This window comes from Nycticebus coucang, chromosome X (assembly GCF_027406575.1).
Source record: "Nycticebus coucang isolate mNycCou1 chromosome X, mNycCou1.pri, whole genome shotgun sequence".
Lineage (NCBI taxonomy): Eukaryota > Metazoa > Chordata > Mammalia > Primates > Lorisidae > Nycticebus > Nycticebus coucang.
Genome location: NC_069804.1, coordinates 143,865,899 through 143,887,449, shown reverse-complemented (window position 1 = coordinate 143,887,449; position 21,551 = coordinate 143,865,899). Strand labels below are relative to the sequence as shown.

The following is a 21,551-nucleotide window of genomic DNA, read 5'->3' as shown; positions in this document are numbered from 1 at the left end:
CTTGTGCAGTTATAAGAGGTTGCTCAATGTGACTTGTATTCATCTTTTGTTATTGGTATAAATTGAGTATTAGAATTTTAATTCAGTCTTTTCCTTTCTTTAAATGTGTGTACATTTTGGGGCACCCTCTGTCTATTTCAACATGGAAGAGAGGACTTGAAATGTCCCCAACATATAAACCTGATAAAAACTTGAGGTGATGGAAACCCTAAATACCCTGACTTGATTATTACACATACTATGCATGTAACGAAATGCCATATGTACCCCACATATATGTAAAATATTTTGTATTGATAGAAAAATATAATATCACACCACTAAAGTCATGTAGCAGTTTCTGCTTTGAGCAGGTATCTGCCCAGGGCTCTCAGATCGAGGATAAATGGCCATCAAGATTGCTCTCCTGTGGCTCAAGGAGTAGGGCGCCAGTCCCATATGCCGGAGGAGGTGGTGGGTTCAAACCCAGCCCCGGCCAAAAAAAAAAAAAAATGATTGCTCTCCTGTAGTCAGCATCCCAGGAGGGTGCTCCCACCTGCTCCTAGGAGGCTAAGCAAACAGAAGTTCATGGCTGGCTAGCTGGCCCTGAGCCTGATGATACTGCTGCTGCTGAGCAAATGCCGATCATGCCGACTACCGCCCAGAGCCCTGAGTTTTGTACAGATGAAGTTGTTTCCTGGGTGGAACTTGCCCTTACCCCACCAGATGAATTCTGCCAGTCAGCGGGGTGGCTGTCCACAATGGAGCCATGCGACTACTGGTGGGCTCCTGGAGGGGGACTTCTGCAGCTCCCTGTGTGACCTGGGGGTCAGCTGTCTTCATTTTGGGGTGTCTAAGGGCTGCCTTTCAAGAGCTTGCTGAGCATCTGGTGCTCTCCTGCCCACCTCACGCAAGGATAAAAGGAAGGAGAGTGATCATAGGTGCCTCTGCCCTGGAGGTTAGCTTATTTTACACTTAATAAGAGCCCTTTCTGATACTTTCATTTCAGAGGATCTCAGGTTCCTGCAGGAGTTGGCATCTTGAGCATTAGACACTCCCTGTAGAACTAGCTGAGCAGTTGCAGGGAGGCGCTGACCACCACACACTCTCCTCTCGCCATGCCTCAGAAAGATCACCTCCAGGGTTCTACAGTCACTGCTAGACGGATACACACTGCTGGCTGAGGACCCGGAAGTACAGCAATGGTTTGAAAGGGATTAAAAACATCCTCTTAGGGGTTGGGAAAGCCATCTCAGACAAGGTGAGCCCTTAAGGGGCTTTTGCATGTTCTGACATGTGACAGGGTCTAATAGGTCCAGCTGACAACTCATTTCAGAGAAGAGCAACTTAAGTTCTTTATAAAGAAGTGTCTGTGGTGGGATGGACTGGGAGAAAGGAACAGACAGTCGCCTCGTGGGCTTCTGTACACAGCTCTGTGCTGCAGCTGACATGGCTCTACACCTACCCCACTTTTGGCTTCTTCCTCAACTGGAGCTGGGGCCTGTAGGACTCTACTAGTTTTCTTTCTTTTTTTAAGTTTTAGATTGTTACAGTGGTACATACTTTTTAGTTACAGATTTGCTTTGGTGGGGGATAAAGTCAGAGTTGTAGGTGTGTCCTTGCTCCAGAAAGTGTGCAATATCCCCATGCAGCGTACCCACTGGGTGGGGATTTACCCACCCCATTGTCCCCCTCCCCTTTACTTGAATGCCATTGAGTTTGGCTTCCATTGGACCTTATAGGTGTTGAGCAACTAAAAGTTCCAATTTAGTACTGAGTACACATGGCATTTGTTTTTCCATTCTTGTGATTGGTAAGAGAATGGTCCCCAGTTCCATCCAGTTTGTTACAAAAGATACTTGATCGCCATATTTTTATGGCTGATATTTCATGGTATGACATATTCTGTTAATCTACTCATGTATTGATGGGTGTTTGGGCTGTTTCCACATCTTTGTCATTGTGAATTGTGCTGCTAACAGCATTCAAGGGGAAAGGTCTTTATGATAGAATGTCTTTTTTTCCTTTAGGTTAATACCAAGTAGTGGGATTGCTGGATCAAATGACAGGGCTACTTTTAGTTCCTTGAGGGATCTCCATATTACTTCCATAGCTTGCAGTCCCACCAACAGTGTATTTCCTTTCTCTCCATATCCATGCCAGCATCTGTTGCTTTGGGACTTTATGGTATGAGCTATTCTCACTGGGGTTAGGTGATATCTCAGTGTGGTTTTGATTCGCATTTCCCTGATTACAGACAATGAGCTTTTTTAGGTGTTTGTTAGCCTGTCTTCATAAGGCAAGTTTCTGTTTATGCCTCTTGCCCAGTTTTTAATGTTTTTTTGTTTGTTTGTTTTTGCCCTTTTCTTGTTGATCTGCTTGAGTTCTTTGTATATTCTGGTTATCTATTAGTTTTCTATTGCTGTTTTACAAATGACAAAATAATTAATGTCTTATTACAACACATTCACTGTTAGTTTCCACGAGTCAAGAATCTGGGCATTTGCTGAGTTCTCTGCCCAGGGTCTCCCAAGACTACAGTCAGTGTATCAGCCAGAGGCAAGCTCTCCTCTTTTCAAGGTCATCTTCCAGACTGACAGGTTGTTGGCAGAATTCAGTGTTTTCAGGCTGCAAGGCTGAGTTCCCTTGCTTGTTGATAGCTGTTAAGCGAAGAGTGCTCTCAGCTACTAGAGGCCATACCCTGCCATGTGGCCCTCCACAACATGGCCGTTTGGCCCTTCAAGGCCAACAAGAAAACATCTGCTGCAGCCTTGAATCTCTCTGACTCCTAAATCTGACTTGTAGACCCGCTTTTAACAAGGCACACCTGATTAGCTGAGGTCCACTGACACTCAAGGAGAGGGGATTTACAGGGCATGCATACCAAGGTGTGAAAATCTTGGGAGCCAACTTAGACTTCTATCTACCGCAGACTCTATGAAAAGCACTTCATCTTATTAGATTGCTTTTAAAAAACAAAAGCATGGGGCGGCACCTGTGGCTCAGTGAGTAGGGCACCAGCCCCATATACCGAGGATGATGGGTTCAAACCCAGCCCCGGCCAAACTGCAACAATATAGACAGGCATTGTGGCAGGCGCCTATAGTCCCAGCTACTCAGGACGCTGAAGCAAGAGAATCGCCTAAATCCAGGAGTTGGAGGCTGCTGTGAGCTGTGATGCCATGGCACTCTACCAAAGGTGATAAAGTGAGACTCTGTCTCCAAAAAAAAAAGAAAAAGCATGAGACCAGCTGCTTTCCATTAGCATTCCCCATTCTGGAAAGATAGCAAATCTGTCAAACAAAATCTCCTGAATTTTCTAAGCTAAATCAGGCTGTGGTTAAAATTTTCAACAACCTTGGAAGACATTCCTTTTTTCCCTTGTGTTTTTTTTTCCCCTTTCTCCCCTACAGCCCTTGTTCATCCCTTAAGTGAGACAGTCTGAGACAGAAAAGGCAGCTGTGAGGCCTAAGCTTCTGGGATTGGCCCAGAAAAGCAAGAAAACATTTTAATAATGACTTGATACGACTTGATAACGAAACTTTATATCTCCACTAGACCAGATTTCCTGATGACCATTATTACATGACTATTTCTGCTCCTTGGAAGTGGTTCTGAAGGCTCTTCATCATTTACTGGCTAAAAATTTCTATTTCCTTTCCTTACTTGGCTTGCTAGCTTTTGCATGGGACTTCATGCAGAGGGGTCCTTTACTGAAAGTGTGTCTCAAAGTGTCTCCCCATGTTTAAAAAAGGGAACCATTTTCCCCACTGACTCCTATTTGCCACTCCAATACCCCCCCCCCCCCGCCAGCTCCTGCATTCATCCATCTATGACCATATGACTTTCTGTGTGCCTGGTATCATGCTAGGTGCTGGAGATACTCACATAATCAGAAAGTGGTCCTGGTTCTCACGGTGATATCATCTATAACAGAGATATGTGCAAGGGGCATGTGGGGTCACCTTTGAGCTAGGTCTTGAAGAATGTGTAGAGTTTTAGGGATGCGGAGATTAGGGGGATGGTGTTCCAGGCCAAGTGGACAACCTGTGCAGAGCACAAAGAGAGCAAAAGAACATGATGTGTTTAGGGGATGATTGATTGGCGATTCTAGGAGACCAGAGCGTGGGGGTGTGAGTAGGGGTGGGCTGCTGAGAGACTGGACCCCCTCCAAAGGGGCAGAGAGCACCAGATTGCAAAGGACCTTGAATGTTAGGAATTTGACTTTTATCATGTGGGCAGCAGGAAACTGATGATCGAGTTTAAGCAGGAGATGCTTATGGTTACATTGGTATTTTAGAAGGAACACTGTGACTTTATAACTTTGAAATACCAGTGAGGTGACAGGAGTTTTTGGTAAATACCATAAATAAAAGCATAGACCAGAGAAGGCAGCCGCAAGGCTGCTATCGTTGAGTCATGGCATAATTAAGGAACAAATTCATTTAAAGTTTATATTGACCATAATGAGACACATGAAGGAAACACAATGATGTCTTTATAAGGAGATACTCGAGAGGCAAAGCTCTGTTTAATAAAGTCAACCTGAGGGCAAAGGACAGAAATTCTGTCAGTGGTGGCTGCAAAGTAGGAAGAGGCAGGCTTTCTATTTACCGAAGCCTCCTACTCCATGAGGGTCCAGACCTAGCCCAGTTGAATGGGACACCACAGGCAGGATTCACACGGCTGGGACACCTGGGAATGGACTCTGTTGACTAGAGGGGCCCAAGAGTGCTTACTTCTACACAGGTGAATGAGCCAGGGGTGGGGTCACTTTGCTGGCAGGGAAGTCCAGTCCTGCTAGATTGGGAAACAAGGAGGTTCCTCTCCCAGCACAAGTCTTCCCCTGCCTCCTATAGCATGTCTCTACTTCTAACAAATTTCTGACCACAAAGACAGTTTTTAGATTATGTCCTCTTTTTTATGGAATTTACACATTCATTCCACAAATAGTCATTGAGTGCCTGATATCCCCCTCACATGGAACATCCGATCCAACAGTAGGAAATCCTGTGACTCTTTCATTCTAGGTCCTATTCTGGGTGTGGAGAGATCCAGCAAGGAACAAGATAGACAAGGTCCCTGCCCTTAGGGGATTTACATTCTAGTAGAGGAGATAGACAAGAAACTAGGAATTACATTCATATAAATATAAGTTCAGTTAGTGATGAGGGCTAGGAAGATGTTGAGAAAGGATAATGGGATGGAGAGGGAATAGGAGTGCTCTAACTAGGATGATCACAGAAGTGCTTTCTGGGAGAAGTAACACTGGATGCTTGAATGCTACAAAGGAGTCAGCCATGCACCTATCTGGGAAACAGCCTTCCAAGCAGAGGGAGTTTAAAATGCAATGGTCCCGAGATTAAAAATGGCTTGATGTATTGGGAATTACCACGAAGACCAGAGTGGCTGGAAGAGGGACAAAGTGGGAGGGTAGAAGATTTGGTGGTCATGGGGCATGGGAGTGGGACCCAGTTACACAAGGCCCATGGTAAGGGGCTGGAATTTTTACTATGAACTTGATGGCAAGCCACTGGGGGCTTTGGAGCAGGGGGCCGGTGTGACTGATGTGGCAACTTAGTATGAAAAAAGAAATGACTGTTAAATATATCGTTAGTATTATTTATATGGTGATTAAATGTTGAAATAATATTTTGGTTATATTAGGTTAAATAAAATATATTATTGAAAGAAATTTCATCTGTTTCTTCTTCCTTTCTAAATGTAGCTATTAGAAAAATTTAAAATTGTAGACGTGACTTGCAATTGTGCTCTATCATTCTTATGTCATGGCGCAGGTCTAGAAGATGATTATAGACAAAGAAGAGGGCCAAGGACAGAGCCTTACGGTGTTACATTTCTAATCTTGGGAGAGGAGAACGATCCGCAAACAACACCCAGCCAATAAGGTAGGGGGAAAATGAGGGGAGTGTGGTGTTCTGAAGGCAAGTGATACAATTCTTCAAAAAGGAGGGCATGCTCAACAGCTCAACCGTGTCAGACGCTGCTGCAACTGGTGAATCACTGGTGAAGAGGTTCGGAAGCAGCTGGGGCTGGAAGCCTGATTCCAGAGCTCACGGGACCAGGAATCCAGAACCCAGAAACAGTGAGTATAGATAACTGTTTTGAAATGCAGAGGAATGGAGTGGTAACTGGAAGAGGATTTGAAATCAGAAGGAGGTTTGTGTGTTTTTCCTTCATTTATTCAGACTCTCTGCCGCAGCCCCCTGGTGACCAGCAGGTTTGTAAAATGGTTCCCTGCATTGAGGGCTGGGGCCTTGGCTGTGTGAGGGTCAAGCCAACTGGGTCCAACCTATGCCCTTGGTTCATCAGCTGCCACTGGATCAACAGGCCACAACTATGGCTGGAGCTTAAATTCCAGATTCCTAGGCAACCCTCAGACTCCAGAGAGCCTCTCTCTGGGCACACAGAGTGGGGTGACTTCTTTTGGGGACCTCCCAAGCCCAGATGAGGCTGCTCAGGTCCTCAGTAACTGTATTTGTGACTGCCCTGGAGCCCCAGGCTTTATTCCTCACTGGAGTCTGTTCTTAATCAGTTCTCCTTGCTGTCCTAACCATGTTTAAAAGAGCAGTCTGAACAAAGAAAGAAGGCATTCTGGCAGCATCAGAGCCCCTAGAGTACCATGGAGCCATTCACTTTTAACCCTTGGGTTTAGACTGGCTAAAATGCTTTGTGTCATACTCGCTTGATTTCCTCAACCAAACCCTAAAGGCCCGGAGGCCCACAGCACCGCCAGCTGATTCATCAGGATGTGTGAAACTGTCTCCCTTCCTAAACATATGTATTGTGATGGCCAGGAACTTACCAGTAAGTTACCATCCTTACCTGGTAAGACAAGAATGAATCCTATTCTCCCTCTGAATTTCTGAGGGGCTTCTGAATTTCCCTTCCTCTTTGCTCCTGCCAGATGTTTAGAGGCAAGAATGCCAAGGGGAAACTCATTCCTTCTAGACAGTGCATTGGTGTGTATACGTGTGATCTCTCCTGATGGTATGTATGTGTATGATAAGAAAGGAGATGTGATTGTGTGGAGTAGAGTGTGTGTGCATAAGTACCTATGCGTGTGTGTGTGTGTGTGTGTTGGGGGGGTAATTATTGATCATTGTATGGGCCTGGGACTCAGTCGTCTTTAGGCAGAATTGTGATGTTGGCTTATAGATGCTGAGTGACTTGAGCAAAGTGTCAGTACCTTTCATCCAGGAACATACCTGTAATTGAATGTGTTGTGTTTATTACTCATGAGAGAGAACACATACTGTGGGGAACCAGGGGACATCTCAGTAAGTGTGTCTGAAGCCATCTTGATACCATGGCCTTGTCAGTTCTCATTGTGGTGTGGAACCTTTCGTTCTCTAATGCCTCAGTCACTCTGGCTATGAGAACTCTCAAGTTCTCCCTGGCCTTAGAGCCTTTGGGCATCCCTCTCTACCTCTGGAGACGTATCAGGGATTTTCAGGATCTATGAAAACACTAATGGCAGCTTGGCTATGTCTGGAGCAAAGCAGACCTGGGATGGGCAAGGGGGCTTTAGAACTTACTTAATTTCATTTGACAATACTTTAGTCAGTCACATCAAGACCCCCGGGGGCTTATGATGGGGTCAAAGTCTCTGCTTGCCTCTGTATAGCCTTTCTGATGTTTGTGAGTAGAGCACCCTTTCTCTGGGTTATGGTGCTTATCAGATACTCCCCCCCTCCTGCACATCAAGAATGTCTGCATTGATATGCAAAGGTTAGATTATCAACTGGCATACTTCCCTAGAAGCATGACATAGGGTGACAGGAGAATTATCCTTTTCATGATCACTTTGGTTTTTCCCCATTTTTAGCTATTTAAAACAATACTGTGATAAACATTCTTTTTTTTTTTTGAGACGCAGTTTATGTCACCCTCGGTAGAGGGCAATGACATCACAGCTCACAGCAACTTCAAACTCTTGGGCTTAAGCGATTCTCTTGTCTCAGCCTCCCAAGTAGCTGGGACTACAGGCGCCCGCCACAACGCCTGCTATTTTTGTTGTTGTTGTTGCAGTTGTCATTGTTGTTTAGCTGGCCCGGGCCTGGTTTGAACCCGTTAGCCTCCATGCATGTGGCTGGCACCATAACCACTGTGCTATGGGCGCCGAGCCAACATTCATTCTTGCATGTATGTTTTTGCACGCAAGTGTGAGAATATCATCCAAGAAATACAAATCAAAACCACTCTGAAATATTACCTAACTTCAGTGAGAATAGCCTACATCACAAACTCCCAAAGCTTCAAATGCTGGCATGGACGTGGAGAGAAAGGAACACTTTTGCACTGCCAGTGGGATGGCAAACTAATACAACCTCTATGGGATGAATTATGTAGAATTCTCAAAGAAATAAAAGTAGACCTTCCACTTTGAGATCTTGCAATCTCATTGCTAGGTCAGAAGAAAAAAGTCATTTTATCACAAGGACATTTGCACGAGAATGTTTTTTACAGCTCAATTCACAATCGCCAAGAAATGGAAGCAACCCAAGTGCCTGTCAGCTTATAAATGGATTAACATAAACATGCATTCACATATACATGCGGTATGTGTATACCATGGATTAGCCATAAAAGGGTAGAGACTTTACATCTTTCATATTTACCTAGATGGAGTCCAAACACATTCTTCTTAGTAAAGTATCATAAGAATGGAAAAGCAAGTATCCTATGTACTCTATACTAATATGAAACCAATGTATAAATAGCTACATGCCCACACAAAAGAAAAACACAAGTATATTCAAGTGATGGGGGGAGGGAAAGGGGATAGGGGAGGAGGGAGGGAGATTAACAAGTTCTGGGTGAAAGGCTCAATTACAACTTGAACTTTACTTTAGAAATGAAAACAATGTAACCTAAACATTTGTACCTTCGCATTAATCTGAAATTTAAAAAGAAGTGTGAGAATATCTACAGGGTAAAATTCCAGCAGTGATGTTACTGGGTCAGAAGGTATGTGCATTATGATTTTCTTTTTCGATTGCAAGAATTAAAGCTACTTCCTCCATAATGTATGAGAGTTCCTGTTTTCTTCACCTTACTCAGCAATGACATATCATCAAAGTTAAACCTTTTTTGACAATCTGATAGATGAAAATATTGAGGCCAAGCACAGTGGCTCACACCTGTGATCCTAGCACTCTGGGAGGACAAGGCAGATGGATTGCCTGAGCTCAGGAGTTCGAGACTAGCCTGAGCAAGAGTGAAACCCTGTCTCTACTAAAAATAGAAAAACTAGCTGGGCACTGTGATGGGCACCTGTAGTCCCAGCTACTTGGGAAGCTGAGGCAGGCGGCTCACTTAAGCCCAAGAGTTTGAGGTTGCTGTGACCTGTGACTTCATGGCACTCTACCCAGGGCAACAGAGTGAGACCATCTCAAAAAAAATGTTAATTTGATGTATTAATTTATTTATATTTATTTAATTATGAGTTGGACTGAGCCTCCCCTTACGTGTTTTTTGTTTTGTTTTGTTTGAGACAGAGTCTCTTGCCTCAGCCTCCCGAGTAGCTGGGACTACAGGTGCCTGCCACAACACCTGGCTATTTTTTGTTGTGGTTGTTGTTGTAGTTGTCATTGTTGTTTAGCAGGCCCAGGCTGGGTTCGAACCCACCAGCCTTGGTGTATGTGGTCAGCACCCTACCCACTGAGCTACGGGCGATGCCATTTTTTTTTTTTTTTTTTGAGACAGTGTCTCACTATGTCGCCCTTGGTAGAGTTCCGTGGCATCACAGCTCACAGCAACCTCAAACTCTTGGGCTTAAGCCATTCTCTTGCCTCAGCCTCCCAAGTAGCTGGGACTACGTGGGCCCGCCACAATGCCCGGCTACTTTTGGTTGCAGTTGTTGTTGTTTAGCAGGCCTGGGGCCGAGCTGGAACCCGCCAGACTCGGTGTATGTGGCCAGTGCCCTACTCACTGAGCTACTGGCACTGAGCCAGCCCTTAGGTGGTTATTAACTGTTTGTATTTTTTTCCTGCAAACTGCCTTTATACATAATCTTTGCTCTTTTTATACTGAATTGTTTGTCTTTTATTGATTTATATGAGCTCTTGATGAATTAAGAAAACTGGCCCCTATATCTGTCTTATTTGTTGCAAGTATTGTTTCCTAGTGTGTCATTCTTTGTTGATTCTTTTTTTTTTTTTTTGGCCAAAAGTTTTAAATTTTTATGTCGTGAAATATCTCAATGTTTTCCTTTATGACTCTGGACATTTATCAACACAATTTTGTCTCCTTGGGCATACCATGAATAGTTAACAGGCCTCCAAAATGAATGGGCCCCAACACAAAACAATAGATCAGGTTTTTTGCATTTGTCTTTTTTTTTGGTAGCCCTTTATTGAAATACAATTCACACAGTGTATGGTTCACCCATTTAAAGTGTACACTTCATCCATTTAAAGTGAACACTTCAATGCTTTTTAATATATTTGCAGATTTGTTCTTCCATCATCATAACCAATTTTATAACATTTTTATCACTTCAGAAGGAAACTTGGTACTCTATTTATCATCCTCCCAACAAACCCCCACCCATATGCCTCAGCACTACACAAGACATTCTCTATGTCTATGTATTTGCCTATTCTGGACATTTCATATAAATACAGTCTATGTTTTAAGGAAGGATAACTCTTTCCAATGGCAATCCCATTTGTCTACTTTTTGTTGAATAGTTTAAGAATCTGAAGGATAAGGGGTAGGGTGAAATGATTCTACTATGCCCGGATATCAAATTATGATCTTTGGATTTTTTGCTCTGCATTTTATTTTAGTGACAGTATCATGGCTGAATCGCTAAGTGAAGTCTCTAGCAGTCTGGAAATTCTGGAGACCAGTGATGAGGGTAAGTAACTCAATGAAACCTTGATAACTAAAGCTAATTATCTGTGATTAGCCCTTAGGACAAAGAAACAAGGCGTAAGAAAAGACGTCCACATCAAATTTCTAATAACATTAGACTCAGTCCATGTTTATTTTTCAGTTTTCTAACTCTTTTTCCATCATCTTCAACTCTGACAGTCAAAAGGCCCTATAATCTTCTGTGGCGATAATTACTAGGTTCTGCTTACTAAGGCAGGAGAAGTATTTCTGCCAATCAGAACAGACCATGATCTGACACATTTAATTGATGTTTTACTGTAGATAGTAATCCAGATCTAAGCAACAGGTGAATTTGTAATTTGAGGAGTAAAGAGGAAGACAGAAACAAAAGATGCCACCACAGGCTTCTGTCAAACACAATTCAATTTATTAAAATATAAATATAAAAATATTAAAAAAAATTTCTCTTTTTGAAAACCTCACTCAGATGTCTATCTATTGCCTAAATTGTAGTGCCATCTATGAGTTATAGGTTATTATGGGTGGAATACTAGAAAGGAAGGCAAAAATCACAACAATAATAAGTTTAACTGACACACACATACATGAAAAGGAATCATAAAACACCAAATGAGACACTGAGGCTCAGTGCCTGTAGCTCAGCGGCTAGGGCATCAGCCACATACACTGGAGCTGGCGGGTTCAAATCCAACCCGGGCCTGCCAAACAACAATGACAACTACAACCAAAAAATAGCTGGGCGTTGTGGTGGGCGCCTGTAGTCCCAGCTACTTGGGAGGCTGAGGCAAGAGAATCTCTTAAGCCCAAGAGTTGGAGGTTGCTGTGAGCTGTGACGCTACAGCACTCTACCCAGGGTGACATAGTGAGAATTTGTCTCAAAAAAAAAAAAAAAAAGATTCAAATGAGACACTGAACTTAAGGACAGAATTTAACAATTAGTTGGATTGTTCTTCATCTTTTTTTTTTTTTGCTGAGTTTTCTTTAATAGTACATGTATATGGTTCTGAAGACTTGGTCTAGAAGTCGGAAAGAGGGGCCCCTCCTTGTGGCTTTCTGGGGGCCTGACCTCACTGATGTTGAAGGTATGGAGATGCTGAGCCTGGCCGTGGATTCTTGATGACAGCACTTAGGTCTTTTTCTTTACTACTGTTTAATACTGGGTCTCAAAGAAGGTGATTAGGCACTCCAAAATATTTAACAAATGAATGAATGAGGGAAAGAAGGAAGGAAGAAAGGAAGGAAGGGAGGGAGGAAGGAAGGAAGAGCGGGCCTCCTCACCAAGGCAGATACACCTATGAAACCAATTGACTTCATCTTTTTAGATATAAGCTAGGCAGAAGCCTACAAAAGAAGGTGGTAATGTGGTGCATTTTGATAAAGAGTGGAGGTTAAAAAATGCCTTTTCTCTCTTCTTAAGGTTTTGTTTGTTTGTTTTGTTTTTAAGACCAAATATTTGAGTATGCATTGAGAACTGATCAGAGCTGACCAGAGAATAAGATGGCTGTTGGGAGGGTGAAAGGAAGAAAGGATGGTTAGAAATGTTTTCCTTCTAGGGGTGGCACTTGTGGCTCAGTGAGTAGAGCACCAGCTCCATATACCGAGAGTGGCGGGTTCAAATCTGGCCCCGGCCAAACTGCAACAAAAAATAGCTGGGTCCTGTGGTGGGTGCCCGTGGTCCCAGAGTTTGAGTTTGTTGTGAGCTGTGATGTGACAGCACCCTACTAAGGGCGACAAAGTGAGACTCTGTCTCTAAAAAAAAAAGAAAGGTTTTCCATCTAAGCAGCAAAGCAAGAGAACAGGGTCATCATTATGGAGTGGATTTTTTTGTTGTTGAGTCATAAACGCATAGATCTTGTATACATTAATGCATTTATGGGGTACAATGTGCTGATTTTAAATACAATTAGGAATGCTTACATCAAACTAGTTAATATAGCCATCACCTCATTTACTTAATTATTGTGTTAAGACATTTATACTCTATACTTAATAGAATTGGCATGTACCCTTGTAATATGAACCACAGGGAATGGTCCCACCATTTACCCTCCTTCCATCAAATCTCCCCCCTCCCCTCCCATCCTCCACCTCGTCCCTCCTTTATCTTGGGCTATAGTTATGATTTATCTTTCATATGAAAGCATGAATGATTATAAATTGGTTTCATAATAGTACTGAATACATTGGATACTTTTTCTTCCATTCTTGAGATACTTTACTAAGAAGAATATGTTCCAGCTCCATCCATGTAAACATAAAAGAGGTAAAGTCTCCATCTTTTTTTAAGGCTGCATAATGTTCCATCGTATACATATACCACAATTTGTTAATCCATTCATGGGTCGATGGGCACTTGGACTTCTTCCATGACTTGGCAACTGTAAATTGGGCTACAATGAACAATCTTGTGCAAATATTTTTAAAGCTCATTAAGTTCACCCTGTGTGCATAGTGGATTAGTGAATACACAACCCAGGAGCAATGATTTATTCATTGGATTTAGCTGTATTTTCTACTGGGGGCAGGGACAGCTGTCTTCAATGGGCTGTTGTGACCCACTGCAGGCCCTCATTGGATGACGAATTTGAAAACGACTTGCTATTTGGAAACGCATAGTTCTTGGGCTTGTACAGGGAAATCAATGGCTTTGATCAGGCGTCCTCAAACTGCAGCCCATGGGCCACATGAAACAGTGTGAATTGTGTTTGTTCCCGTTTTGTTTTTTACTTCAAAATAAGATATGTGCAGTGTGCATAGGAATTTGTTCATAGTTTTCTTTTTTAAACTATAGTCTGGCCCTCCAACGGTCTGAGGGACAGTCAACTGGCCCCCTGTTTAAAAAGTTTGAGGACGCCTGGCTTTGATTATTGTCAACTCTCAGCTGTCAGCTCACTGACCACAACTACTATGCCTTGTGGTGGTGTAAGTCACCCAGCGTATAGATGTCCTATATAAACACCGCTGGGTATAAATGGGGGTTTTGACCCATACCTGCTGTCTCTACCCTTGTGCTTTTAGTAGCTTTTGAAAACAAGCTTGTGAAGGACTCAGCTGCTGGCAATTTAAAGTCACTCATTTAACAGAAGAAAACTTGAAAGGCTAATTTATACAGTTGAATACATGACTACCATCCCAGGTTCTGTTAGGGTTTCAAAAGTAATATAATATGGGGCGGCGCCTGTGGCTCAAAGGAGTAGGGCGCCGGCCCCATATGTCAGAGGTGGCAGGTTCAAACCCAGCCCGAGCCAAAAACTGCAAAAAAAAAGTAATATAGTATGTGGGCAGTACCCAGCTTTGATCTCACTCCCAGGGCTGAGATCAGGGCTTGTCTCCATACATTGGGGTCTGATGCAATTGGGGGCAGGGAGAACTCCTAATCCGGGGAGTACTGAAGACTGAGTTGTTTCTGACATTGTATGTCTGGCAATGGGTTGCTCATTAGGGCCTTGTCCAGCTTCCAAGTCACTGCTCTAGATCAACAAACAGCCAGCCCACCATGTTGGTCATTTACCATACCTTGTTGTCTCCCCAAATCCCTGCTAACAAAGCCATACTGCTACCATACTTAGAGCCGCCCTATAGAGAGGAATGTAAACATTCTTTGCTTTCCAGTGCCCATGGTCAAAAGAGACTTACATTGCTTAAGCTATTTGGAGTCCTTGTGGGAAAATAAGTTGTTGTTTCTGCCCAGCAAAGAATAGAAAATTGGGGGGAAATAGGAATATGTGCATACGTAATTTTTAGCACCTGTTACATTTCCAAAGTCACTAGTCATTTTGTTAATTTAGGAACATAAAAATATGGTAATGCGTAATTTTGTCTGCTCATGTCATAATTATGTTTGTTAAATCCGGTTTTACAGCCTGAAGAGTTTTTTAGACATGTTTTTATTCAACTCTTCAGTGTTTGCAGATTATGTCACAAATGGAGCTACCAGCTGTCGACTGTTTCCCTTCTTTATCTTTGCTGGTTTATGAGAAGCAGATTTACACATCCAGATTCTCTAGCTTTGCCTGCCTCTCTTCTCCTATGGGATTTGGAAGGAAGGGGAGCCAATAGTCACTATTGTGTGTAAACTCTCTGAGCTTGAAGTTGTTCCCCTTTCACAAGGCCAGAAGGAGATCTCTGTCAAGAATCCATAAATCTTGTTCCCTCTGTCTCGAAAAAGCAGTGCCTCCAAAGACCAAAAATCTTGCTCCTTCCTGTTTGTGAGAGGACCCTGCCCAACTTGGCCTCCCTGGGTGGGAATTATTTTGTGGTGTGTTAGAGCTGGCTCATACTGGTTTGGGACACTGGGCACATCTTTTCCCAAACATCTTGTCGGTAGCTTCAAATTGGCCATAGTGGGTGTGTTTACACTATTGAAATAGAAAAACACCACAGATCAGGGCATTTCCCCTAGAGAACCAGTTACTAAACATTTTCTAGCACAAAACTGGTGATAGCAATCAGGATTTTACATTCAAAAACCTCATAACTTCATAGGTTTCAGAAATCATTTTGGGGTGGGGAGATGATGAGGGAAGGTCAAAGAGCAAAACAGAGACAGTTTTAGAGCCAGCCTTCTCTGGGTTGTATATTTCTCAGAATTTTCACATTGAGTCCACGTGGTAGTTCTATGAGGTCAAATATCATTTTAAATATTTTAATTTATTAACGTAGAAATTAGTTTAATTTTTTTCTGCAAAAATTAAGAATGGGAGTTTGGGGGAAAATGTGTTTCCTATTATATCATTATTTTCTATCCTATCTTTAGGTAGAATTGCCACGTTTTCCCAACCATGATCCTATATAGGTGTAGCCTAGTAAGTAAGAGATTTTCCAAGTCATCTAAAACAGAAATGACTTTCATTGGCCTACCCCATGCTGGCTTCTGCTTCTAATCATGCATATTTTAGTTCACTATTCAGTTATAGATGTGGGGCTGCTTCTAATAAATACAGATGGAATTGAATCTGGCATGAATAAACAAGTAATCATTGAGTCCCTAATACTAGCTCACATTTATTGAGCACTTACTGCACACCAGACACTATGCTAAGCTCTCCCAGGGGTCCTCAAACTGCGGCCTGCGGGCCACATGAGGCGGTGTGATTGTATTTGTTCCCGTTTTGTTTTTTTTTACTTCAAAATAAGATATGTGCAGTGTGCATAGGAATTTGTTCATAGTTTTGTTTTGTTTTTTTAAACTATAGTCCAGCCCTCCAACGGTCTGAGGGACAGTGAACTGGCCCCCTGTTTAAAAAGTTTGAGGACCCCTGTTTAACCTATGTTATTTAAAATTTATATCAAGCAAGCGTACATGTCAAATCCATTAAGAGTATAAACATCTTAACACAACAATTAAGAGAGGCGAAGACCATATTAACCAGTTTGATGTAAGCATTCCAAATTGCATATGAAGTCAGCACATTGTATCCCATAACTGTATTAATGTACACAGTTAAGATTTAATAAAAAATTAAAAAAATAAAAATAATAAAATTAACATCAACTCCTATAAGGGTCAGTGTTTAAATTACATGATGTTGAAGGATAACTCTCCTCATTGGTTTCAATTCAAGGGAAGTGACAAGCTTTTTTTGTATTCTGCACTCCATAACAGACTCAGTTGTCTCTCAAGTGTTACTACATATCATGAACTATGCTAGTTGCTAAGGGGTTACTAAAAAGGGTCTGTCTACAGCCTTGATGTCAGGGTAGTAGCTAAGGCATAGGGGCTTTATATATCTTCCTCCTTTCTCATTGATATCCATCCAGGACATAGGAAATGCTTGACCTTAGCAAAAATATGTTGAATAGATGAATGAATGAATGAATGAATGAGTGAACTAGAGAATATTCAGATGCAAAACATGTGGTACTCACAGTTACATTTTCGCTGTTCAGAAAGGGGAGAGAAGAATGAATTACTGTATTGACTTTCTAATAGGCAGGCCCAGGAGTAATCACTACACAAACAGGTCATAGCATTTCAGAGTTAGAAGGAACCTAGTTTAGGGTCCCAAGGTGTGTTTTGGTAGACATTCCTTTTACATGCATTGGGAAACAATATTGATTTCAAGTTTCTTGGAATTTTCATACACATAAGCATTTTGAAGTTTCAGAAAGGACTTGTTGAAAAGCAGATCACTGGCTCGGCACCCATAGCACAGTGGTTATGACGCTAGCCATATACACTGAAGTTGGTGGGTTCGAACCCAGCCCCCGCCAGCTAAAACAACAATGACAACTGCAACAAAAAATAGCCGGGCATTCTGGCGGGCACCTGTAGTCCCAGCCACTTAGGAGGCTGAGGGCAAGAGAATCGCTTAAGCCCAAGAGTTAGAGGTTGCTGTGAGCTGTGACGCCACAGTACTCTACCGAGGGGGACATAGTGAGCCTCTTTTTCCAAAAAAAAAAAAAAAGTAGATCACTGAAGATCTACTTTCTCCAAAAAAAAAAAAAAAAAAGTAGATCACAGTAGATCTAATCCATCATTTCCCAGACTGACTGGACTGAAGTTGCCTTTTCACACAACAAACCATACAAGCATGCCTCTGAACATACTTTGGGGGATGCTGATCAAGTGCAGTCTCCTAATTTTCCTACTGATCCCCAGAGAGGTTGAGTGACTTACCCAAGGTCACAGAGCTAATTGATAGTAGATCCAAGCCTCAGAAAATTATAGATTTTCTGATTCTTGGATGGTGCTTTCCATCACACCATCAAGTCTTTCACAATGGCTGCCGCCCTGGCAACTCCTTTGGCTGGGCCCTTCACCACCCATGTAGCATTGCTGTGCTGGTAAGACCTAATGGAGACCAGACAGTTGAGAATTAGAATGCAACACCTGAGTTGGTAACTTATAGCATGTGAAATCAATAACTAACAGCTAATTCTTTTCCTATGAAGAATGCAGCGTGAATCCTCCCCCCCTTCTCCTTTTTTACTGAGCCCTGATACATACATGCCTATTAGGAAACTAAAGATGGCCCAAACAAGCTTGGCGCCCGTGGCACAGTGGTTATGGTGCCAGCCACATACACCGAAGTTGTTGGGTTCGAACCCAGCCCAGGCCAGCTAACCAACAATGACAACTGCAACAAAAAATAGCCGGGCATTGTGGTGGGCACTTGTAGTCCCAGCTACTTGGGAAGCTGAGGCAAGAGAATCGCTTAAGCCCAAGCGTTTGAAGTTGCTGTGAGCTGTGACGCCACAACACCCTACCCAGGGTGACATAGTGAGACCCTGTCTCAAAATACATAAATAAATAAATAAATAATAAAGATGGCCCAAACAGAGCCTTAGGAGCTCACATTCCTCACTGGTACCCTAGCAATTATTATGGATAGAGCAAACTTTCATTTATGTGCATACACAGAGGGCAGTAGCCCTGTAGATAATCCACACCAATTGGCAATAGCTGAAGAACACAATACTCATAACACACACACACAAACACACACACACACAGTTTGTAAACCCCTTTGGTATATGATTTTGACATGCCTTCTGTACAGGCAGTCTTTGCCTGGGCAGCCCTTCTTTCTGATTCCCTCCCCTCTCCCTTGCTCATAAATTCTGTGCTCAAGGAAGTGTTCCCCACCTGTGCTGACCAACTATCCTCACTGTTTGGGTCTGCATCCTTTCAGTATGCGGGCTGGGAAGTATCAACTCCCACTTGGACTTGACTTTCTAAAGATTCTGCAATGTTTTTCACATGTGGAAGCTTGGTTCTCTGACTGGATTGTAATGACTCCAGCCCCAGGGTGGGGTCAAGGGAGAACCAAGTGCTTATGTTGGCTCAGTAACTACTTCACAGGAATGAAGTTCTTAGGACTAGGAAGAAGGTTTGCATATTGATAGGTGAAATTGAAAGGCGATCACAAGCTGTGGCCTGGGCTTCTGCTTTCACCAGAAACTCAGACCCTTTGTCACTGAGTTATTAAGAGGGGAACAAACCAAATGGATGGTGCTGTGGGCACCTGGGCTGAGAGCCAGGTTCTGCAGGGGACCTGGGGGGGGGATCACAGCACTCGTTCCTGTCATGAAGGCCCTGTATCCTCTCCTGTTTTCCCTTCTACCATCATACTCTACCTCACTTCCATTTCTCACTTCCAGGAAAGAAGAAATCCAAATTTAAAAGTTTAAAGAGCTTTTTTGGCAAGAAGAAGAAAAGGGAGACTGAAGATTCTGAAGTAGAGAGAATGTTGAAGCCAAGTCTTTCCAGTAGTACCATTGACACCTCTTCTCTGGAACCAGTTCCAGAAGATCAGCAAACTGAGTCCAGGTAAGCTCTGATGGGGTGGGAGGACAGGGGAGGGGCAGGCAGCTAGACCAAGATCCCTTTTGGCAGCCAAATCACCAATAGACCTTTGGTCTCAGGGATTATTGGCTTCCCTGCCTGTGGGGGCTGGACTTGCAGCCACTGCCAGTGCAGCCATGTCCAGGAGCCCTTTTACTGCGTATATATGTGTGTGCGTTGTCTGGGCTGCACAGCTCAGTGGGTTGGAGCGTGGTAAATGTGCATCCCATTCCCCAAGAGCACTAGGTAAGAGGGTACAGGTAGATCAGAGAAACTTTTTCTGTCACAACTGAAATAACTTAAAATGTGGGGCCTACTGCTAATGAAAAAATTGGTACTTGTTTCATAGGGTAGAAAGGGCCTGCATCATTCAGGAGGCTTGGTCTGGTTTGCTTGCCTGGCCATCAGGCTGCAGATCTGGCCAAGGGGAGCCTGATCTAGTAATGAGTGATTAAAGCCTCAGATAGCAGAGTTGTCTAGCTGGGGGGGTGGAGCAAGGTGGGACATAGACATGAAATCATTGCGTTGCTGTACAAACAGCAAGCAAGAAAGCAACCCAAATCCTTTTCTTCCTCCATCCTGCTAGACTGGGGAAAATGCTAGAACTGGTTAGAGAAGAGATGGGGGAAACTGTTTCTAGCCCCCACTAAAAACACATTGGTGTGGGGTAGGGATATGAGGGAGAGGGGAGGAGGGAGGGGGCTGGGGGGAGTCACAGTGTATGGCACACTTCTTGGGGGTGGGACACAATTATAAGAGAGACTTTACCTAACAAATGCAATCAGTGTAACCTAACTCTTTGCACTCTCAATGAATTCCAAACACAAAAAGAAAAGAAAAGAAAATGAAATACATTTTCATCTTCGATGCCACAATTTCTACATCCTATCATGCTATCTGGCCACCCAGGACCCCCAGCTGTCCCCAAGTTGATCAGATCCCCCCTCTGTGGAGTTCTACTTGGGCCTGTTCTCCTGGCCTTACACTTCAGACTTATCTGGACTCCCCACAGGGCTCACCCATACTGCTACCCATTCCCTTAAGGCTTTGCCTAGTGGGAATGGGGCAATTAGCTGACATGTTATAGTGTCCCTAATACCTCCCCCTAACACTCCCGTAGCACAATGGCCTGTTAATTATCACATATGGCTCCTTCAGAGCAATCTTTATGAGTGCATTCAGTGTGAGCAATTTCAGATAGCCTTGCTAGCATCAGGGGAAGATGGTTTTGGACAGAGACTTAAGTCATACCTCACAGGTAATACCATTATAACTCAACACCTTAGAGCTCTGAGTAAGAGTAAGACTAGCCCCATTAAAAACCCAGGGCGGGGGGTGGGGAAGGATGTTTGGATTTACGCTGCATGGTCTCTACAAACTGGTAAGGACTATCTCTGCCAAAGTTCTACAGTTCTACATTTCCCTTTCTTTCCCTTCCCTCCAAAAGTCCATTTACTCTGATGTATTCTCCACACTAAGAAGCATGTGTGCATGCTCATCCAGCAGAGAGAGAGAGGTTTTCTTTTTTTTCCTTTTTTTGGTAAGGAGCATATATTAATTAAAATAATGAATAATGTATCTTAGAGGGCCCTAAAATCACCTATGATCCCAGGTTCTTGCTTAATGCTTTAGGAGAGAAACCCTGGAGGATGTCACTCAGGCGTTAGGAAAGGAAATCACCTTTTTTCATCCATTGAAGCAATCGGTCATAACAAAACTTACAGCCAGCCTTCCCCTGGCCTGTACAATGGGACCAGACAAATACCATTTGTTCATTGGAGTTTCTTAGCGAGTACTGTTGTAATGTACTTTGTTGCCCTTGAGGCTGAGCCTTTGTTTGGAGTGTAGAATTGATTTTTTTTTTTCCTGCTTCTAGGGAGCAGATCAGTAAGCATAGATATGTTCAGTGGATAAGAGTTTTAATTTCTGGCAAAGATGGCCACAACTCGTGCTAATGTAATCCTTTTATCAGGGAAGGCTTGGCACTATAGGGCCAATTCAGCTGTTCTCTGGCTGATCCACAGCATGGAAATGAGATTTCTAAGCCTGCTCCATAGTCCAATGTTTCCTCTCAGTTTTTCTGCACAAAGCAGAGGAGGCAAGATAGTCACAGATGCTGTGCTGATTCCAAGCATGATTTGAGCCAAGGGATCGTAGAGCAGCAGTGAATGAAAGTGTGCATGTATGCATATGAGCATATGTGTGGATAGAGATGTCTGGAAGCATTGTTCTCTCAAAGCTGTTAAGTGGTTATCTAGGGAATCACATGATGTTTCTGCTGGACTGCTGTTATAGTAAAGCAGGGTGTTGCCGCCACCACCAGGGCCACCTGCATAGTAGAGTTTTTCATTTTTCTTTTTTGAGAGAGAGTCTCATTGTTGCCCCAGGCTAGAGTGCCCTA

At 43.1% G+C, this 21,551-nt stretch overlaps 1 protein-coding gene across 1 annotated transcript in view; it reads left to right on the top strand.

Annotated features, from left to right (window-relative positions):
- The first annotated feature begins 626 nt into the window (after positions 1–626).
- KIAA1210 (KIAA1210 ortholog) overlaps positions 627–21,551 on the top strand; it is a 52,131-nt gene continuing 31,206 nt past the window's right edge. Inside the window, exons 1-3 of the mRNA XM_053579086.1 lie at positions 627–760; positions 10,794–10,864; positions 18,967–19,135. Of these exons, the coding sequence (XP_053435061.1) occupies positions 627–760; positions 10,794–10,864; positions 18,967–19,135 (374 nt within the window). The remainder of the gene's footprint in view (positions 761–10,793; positions 10,865–18,966; positions 19,136–21,551) is intronic.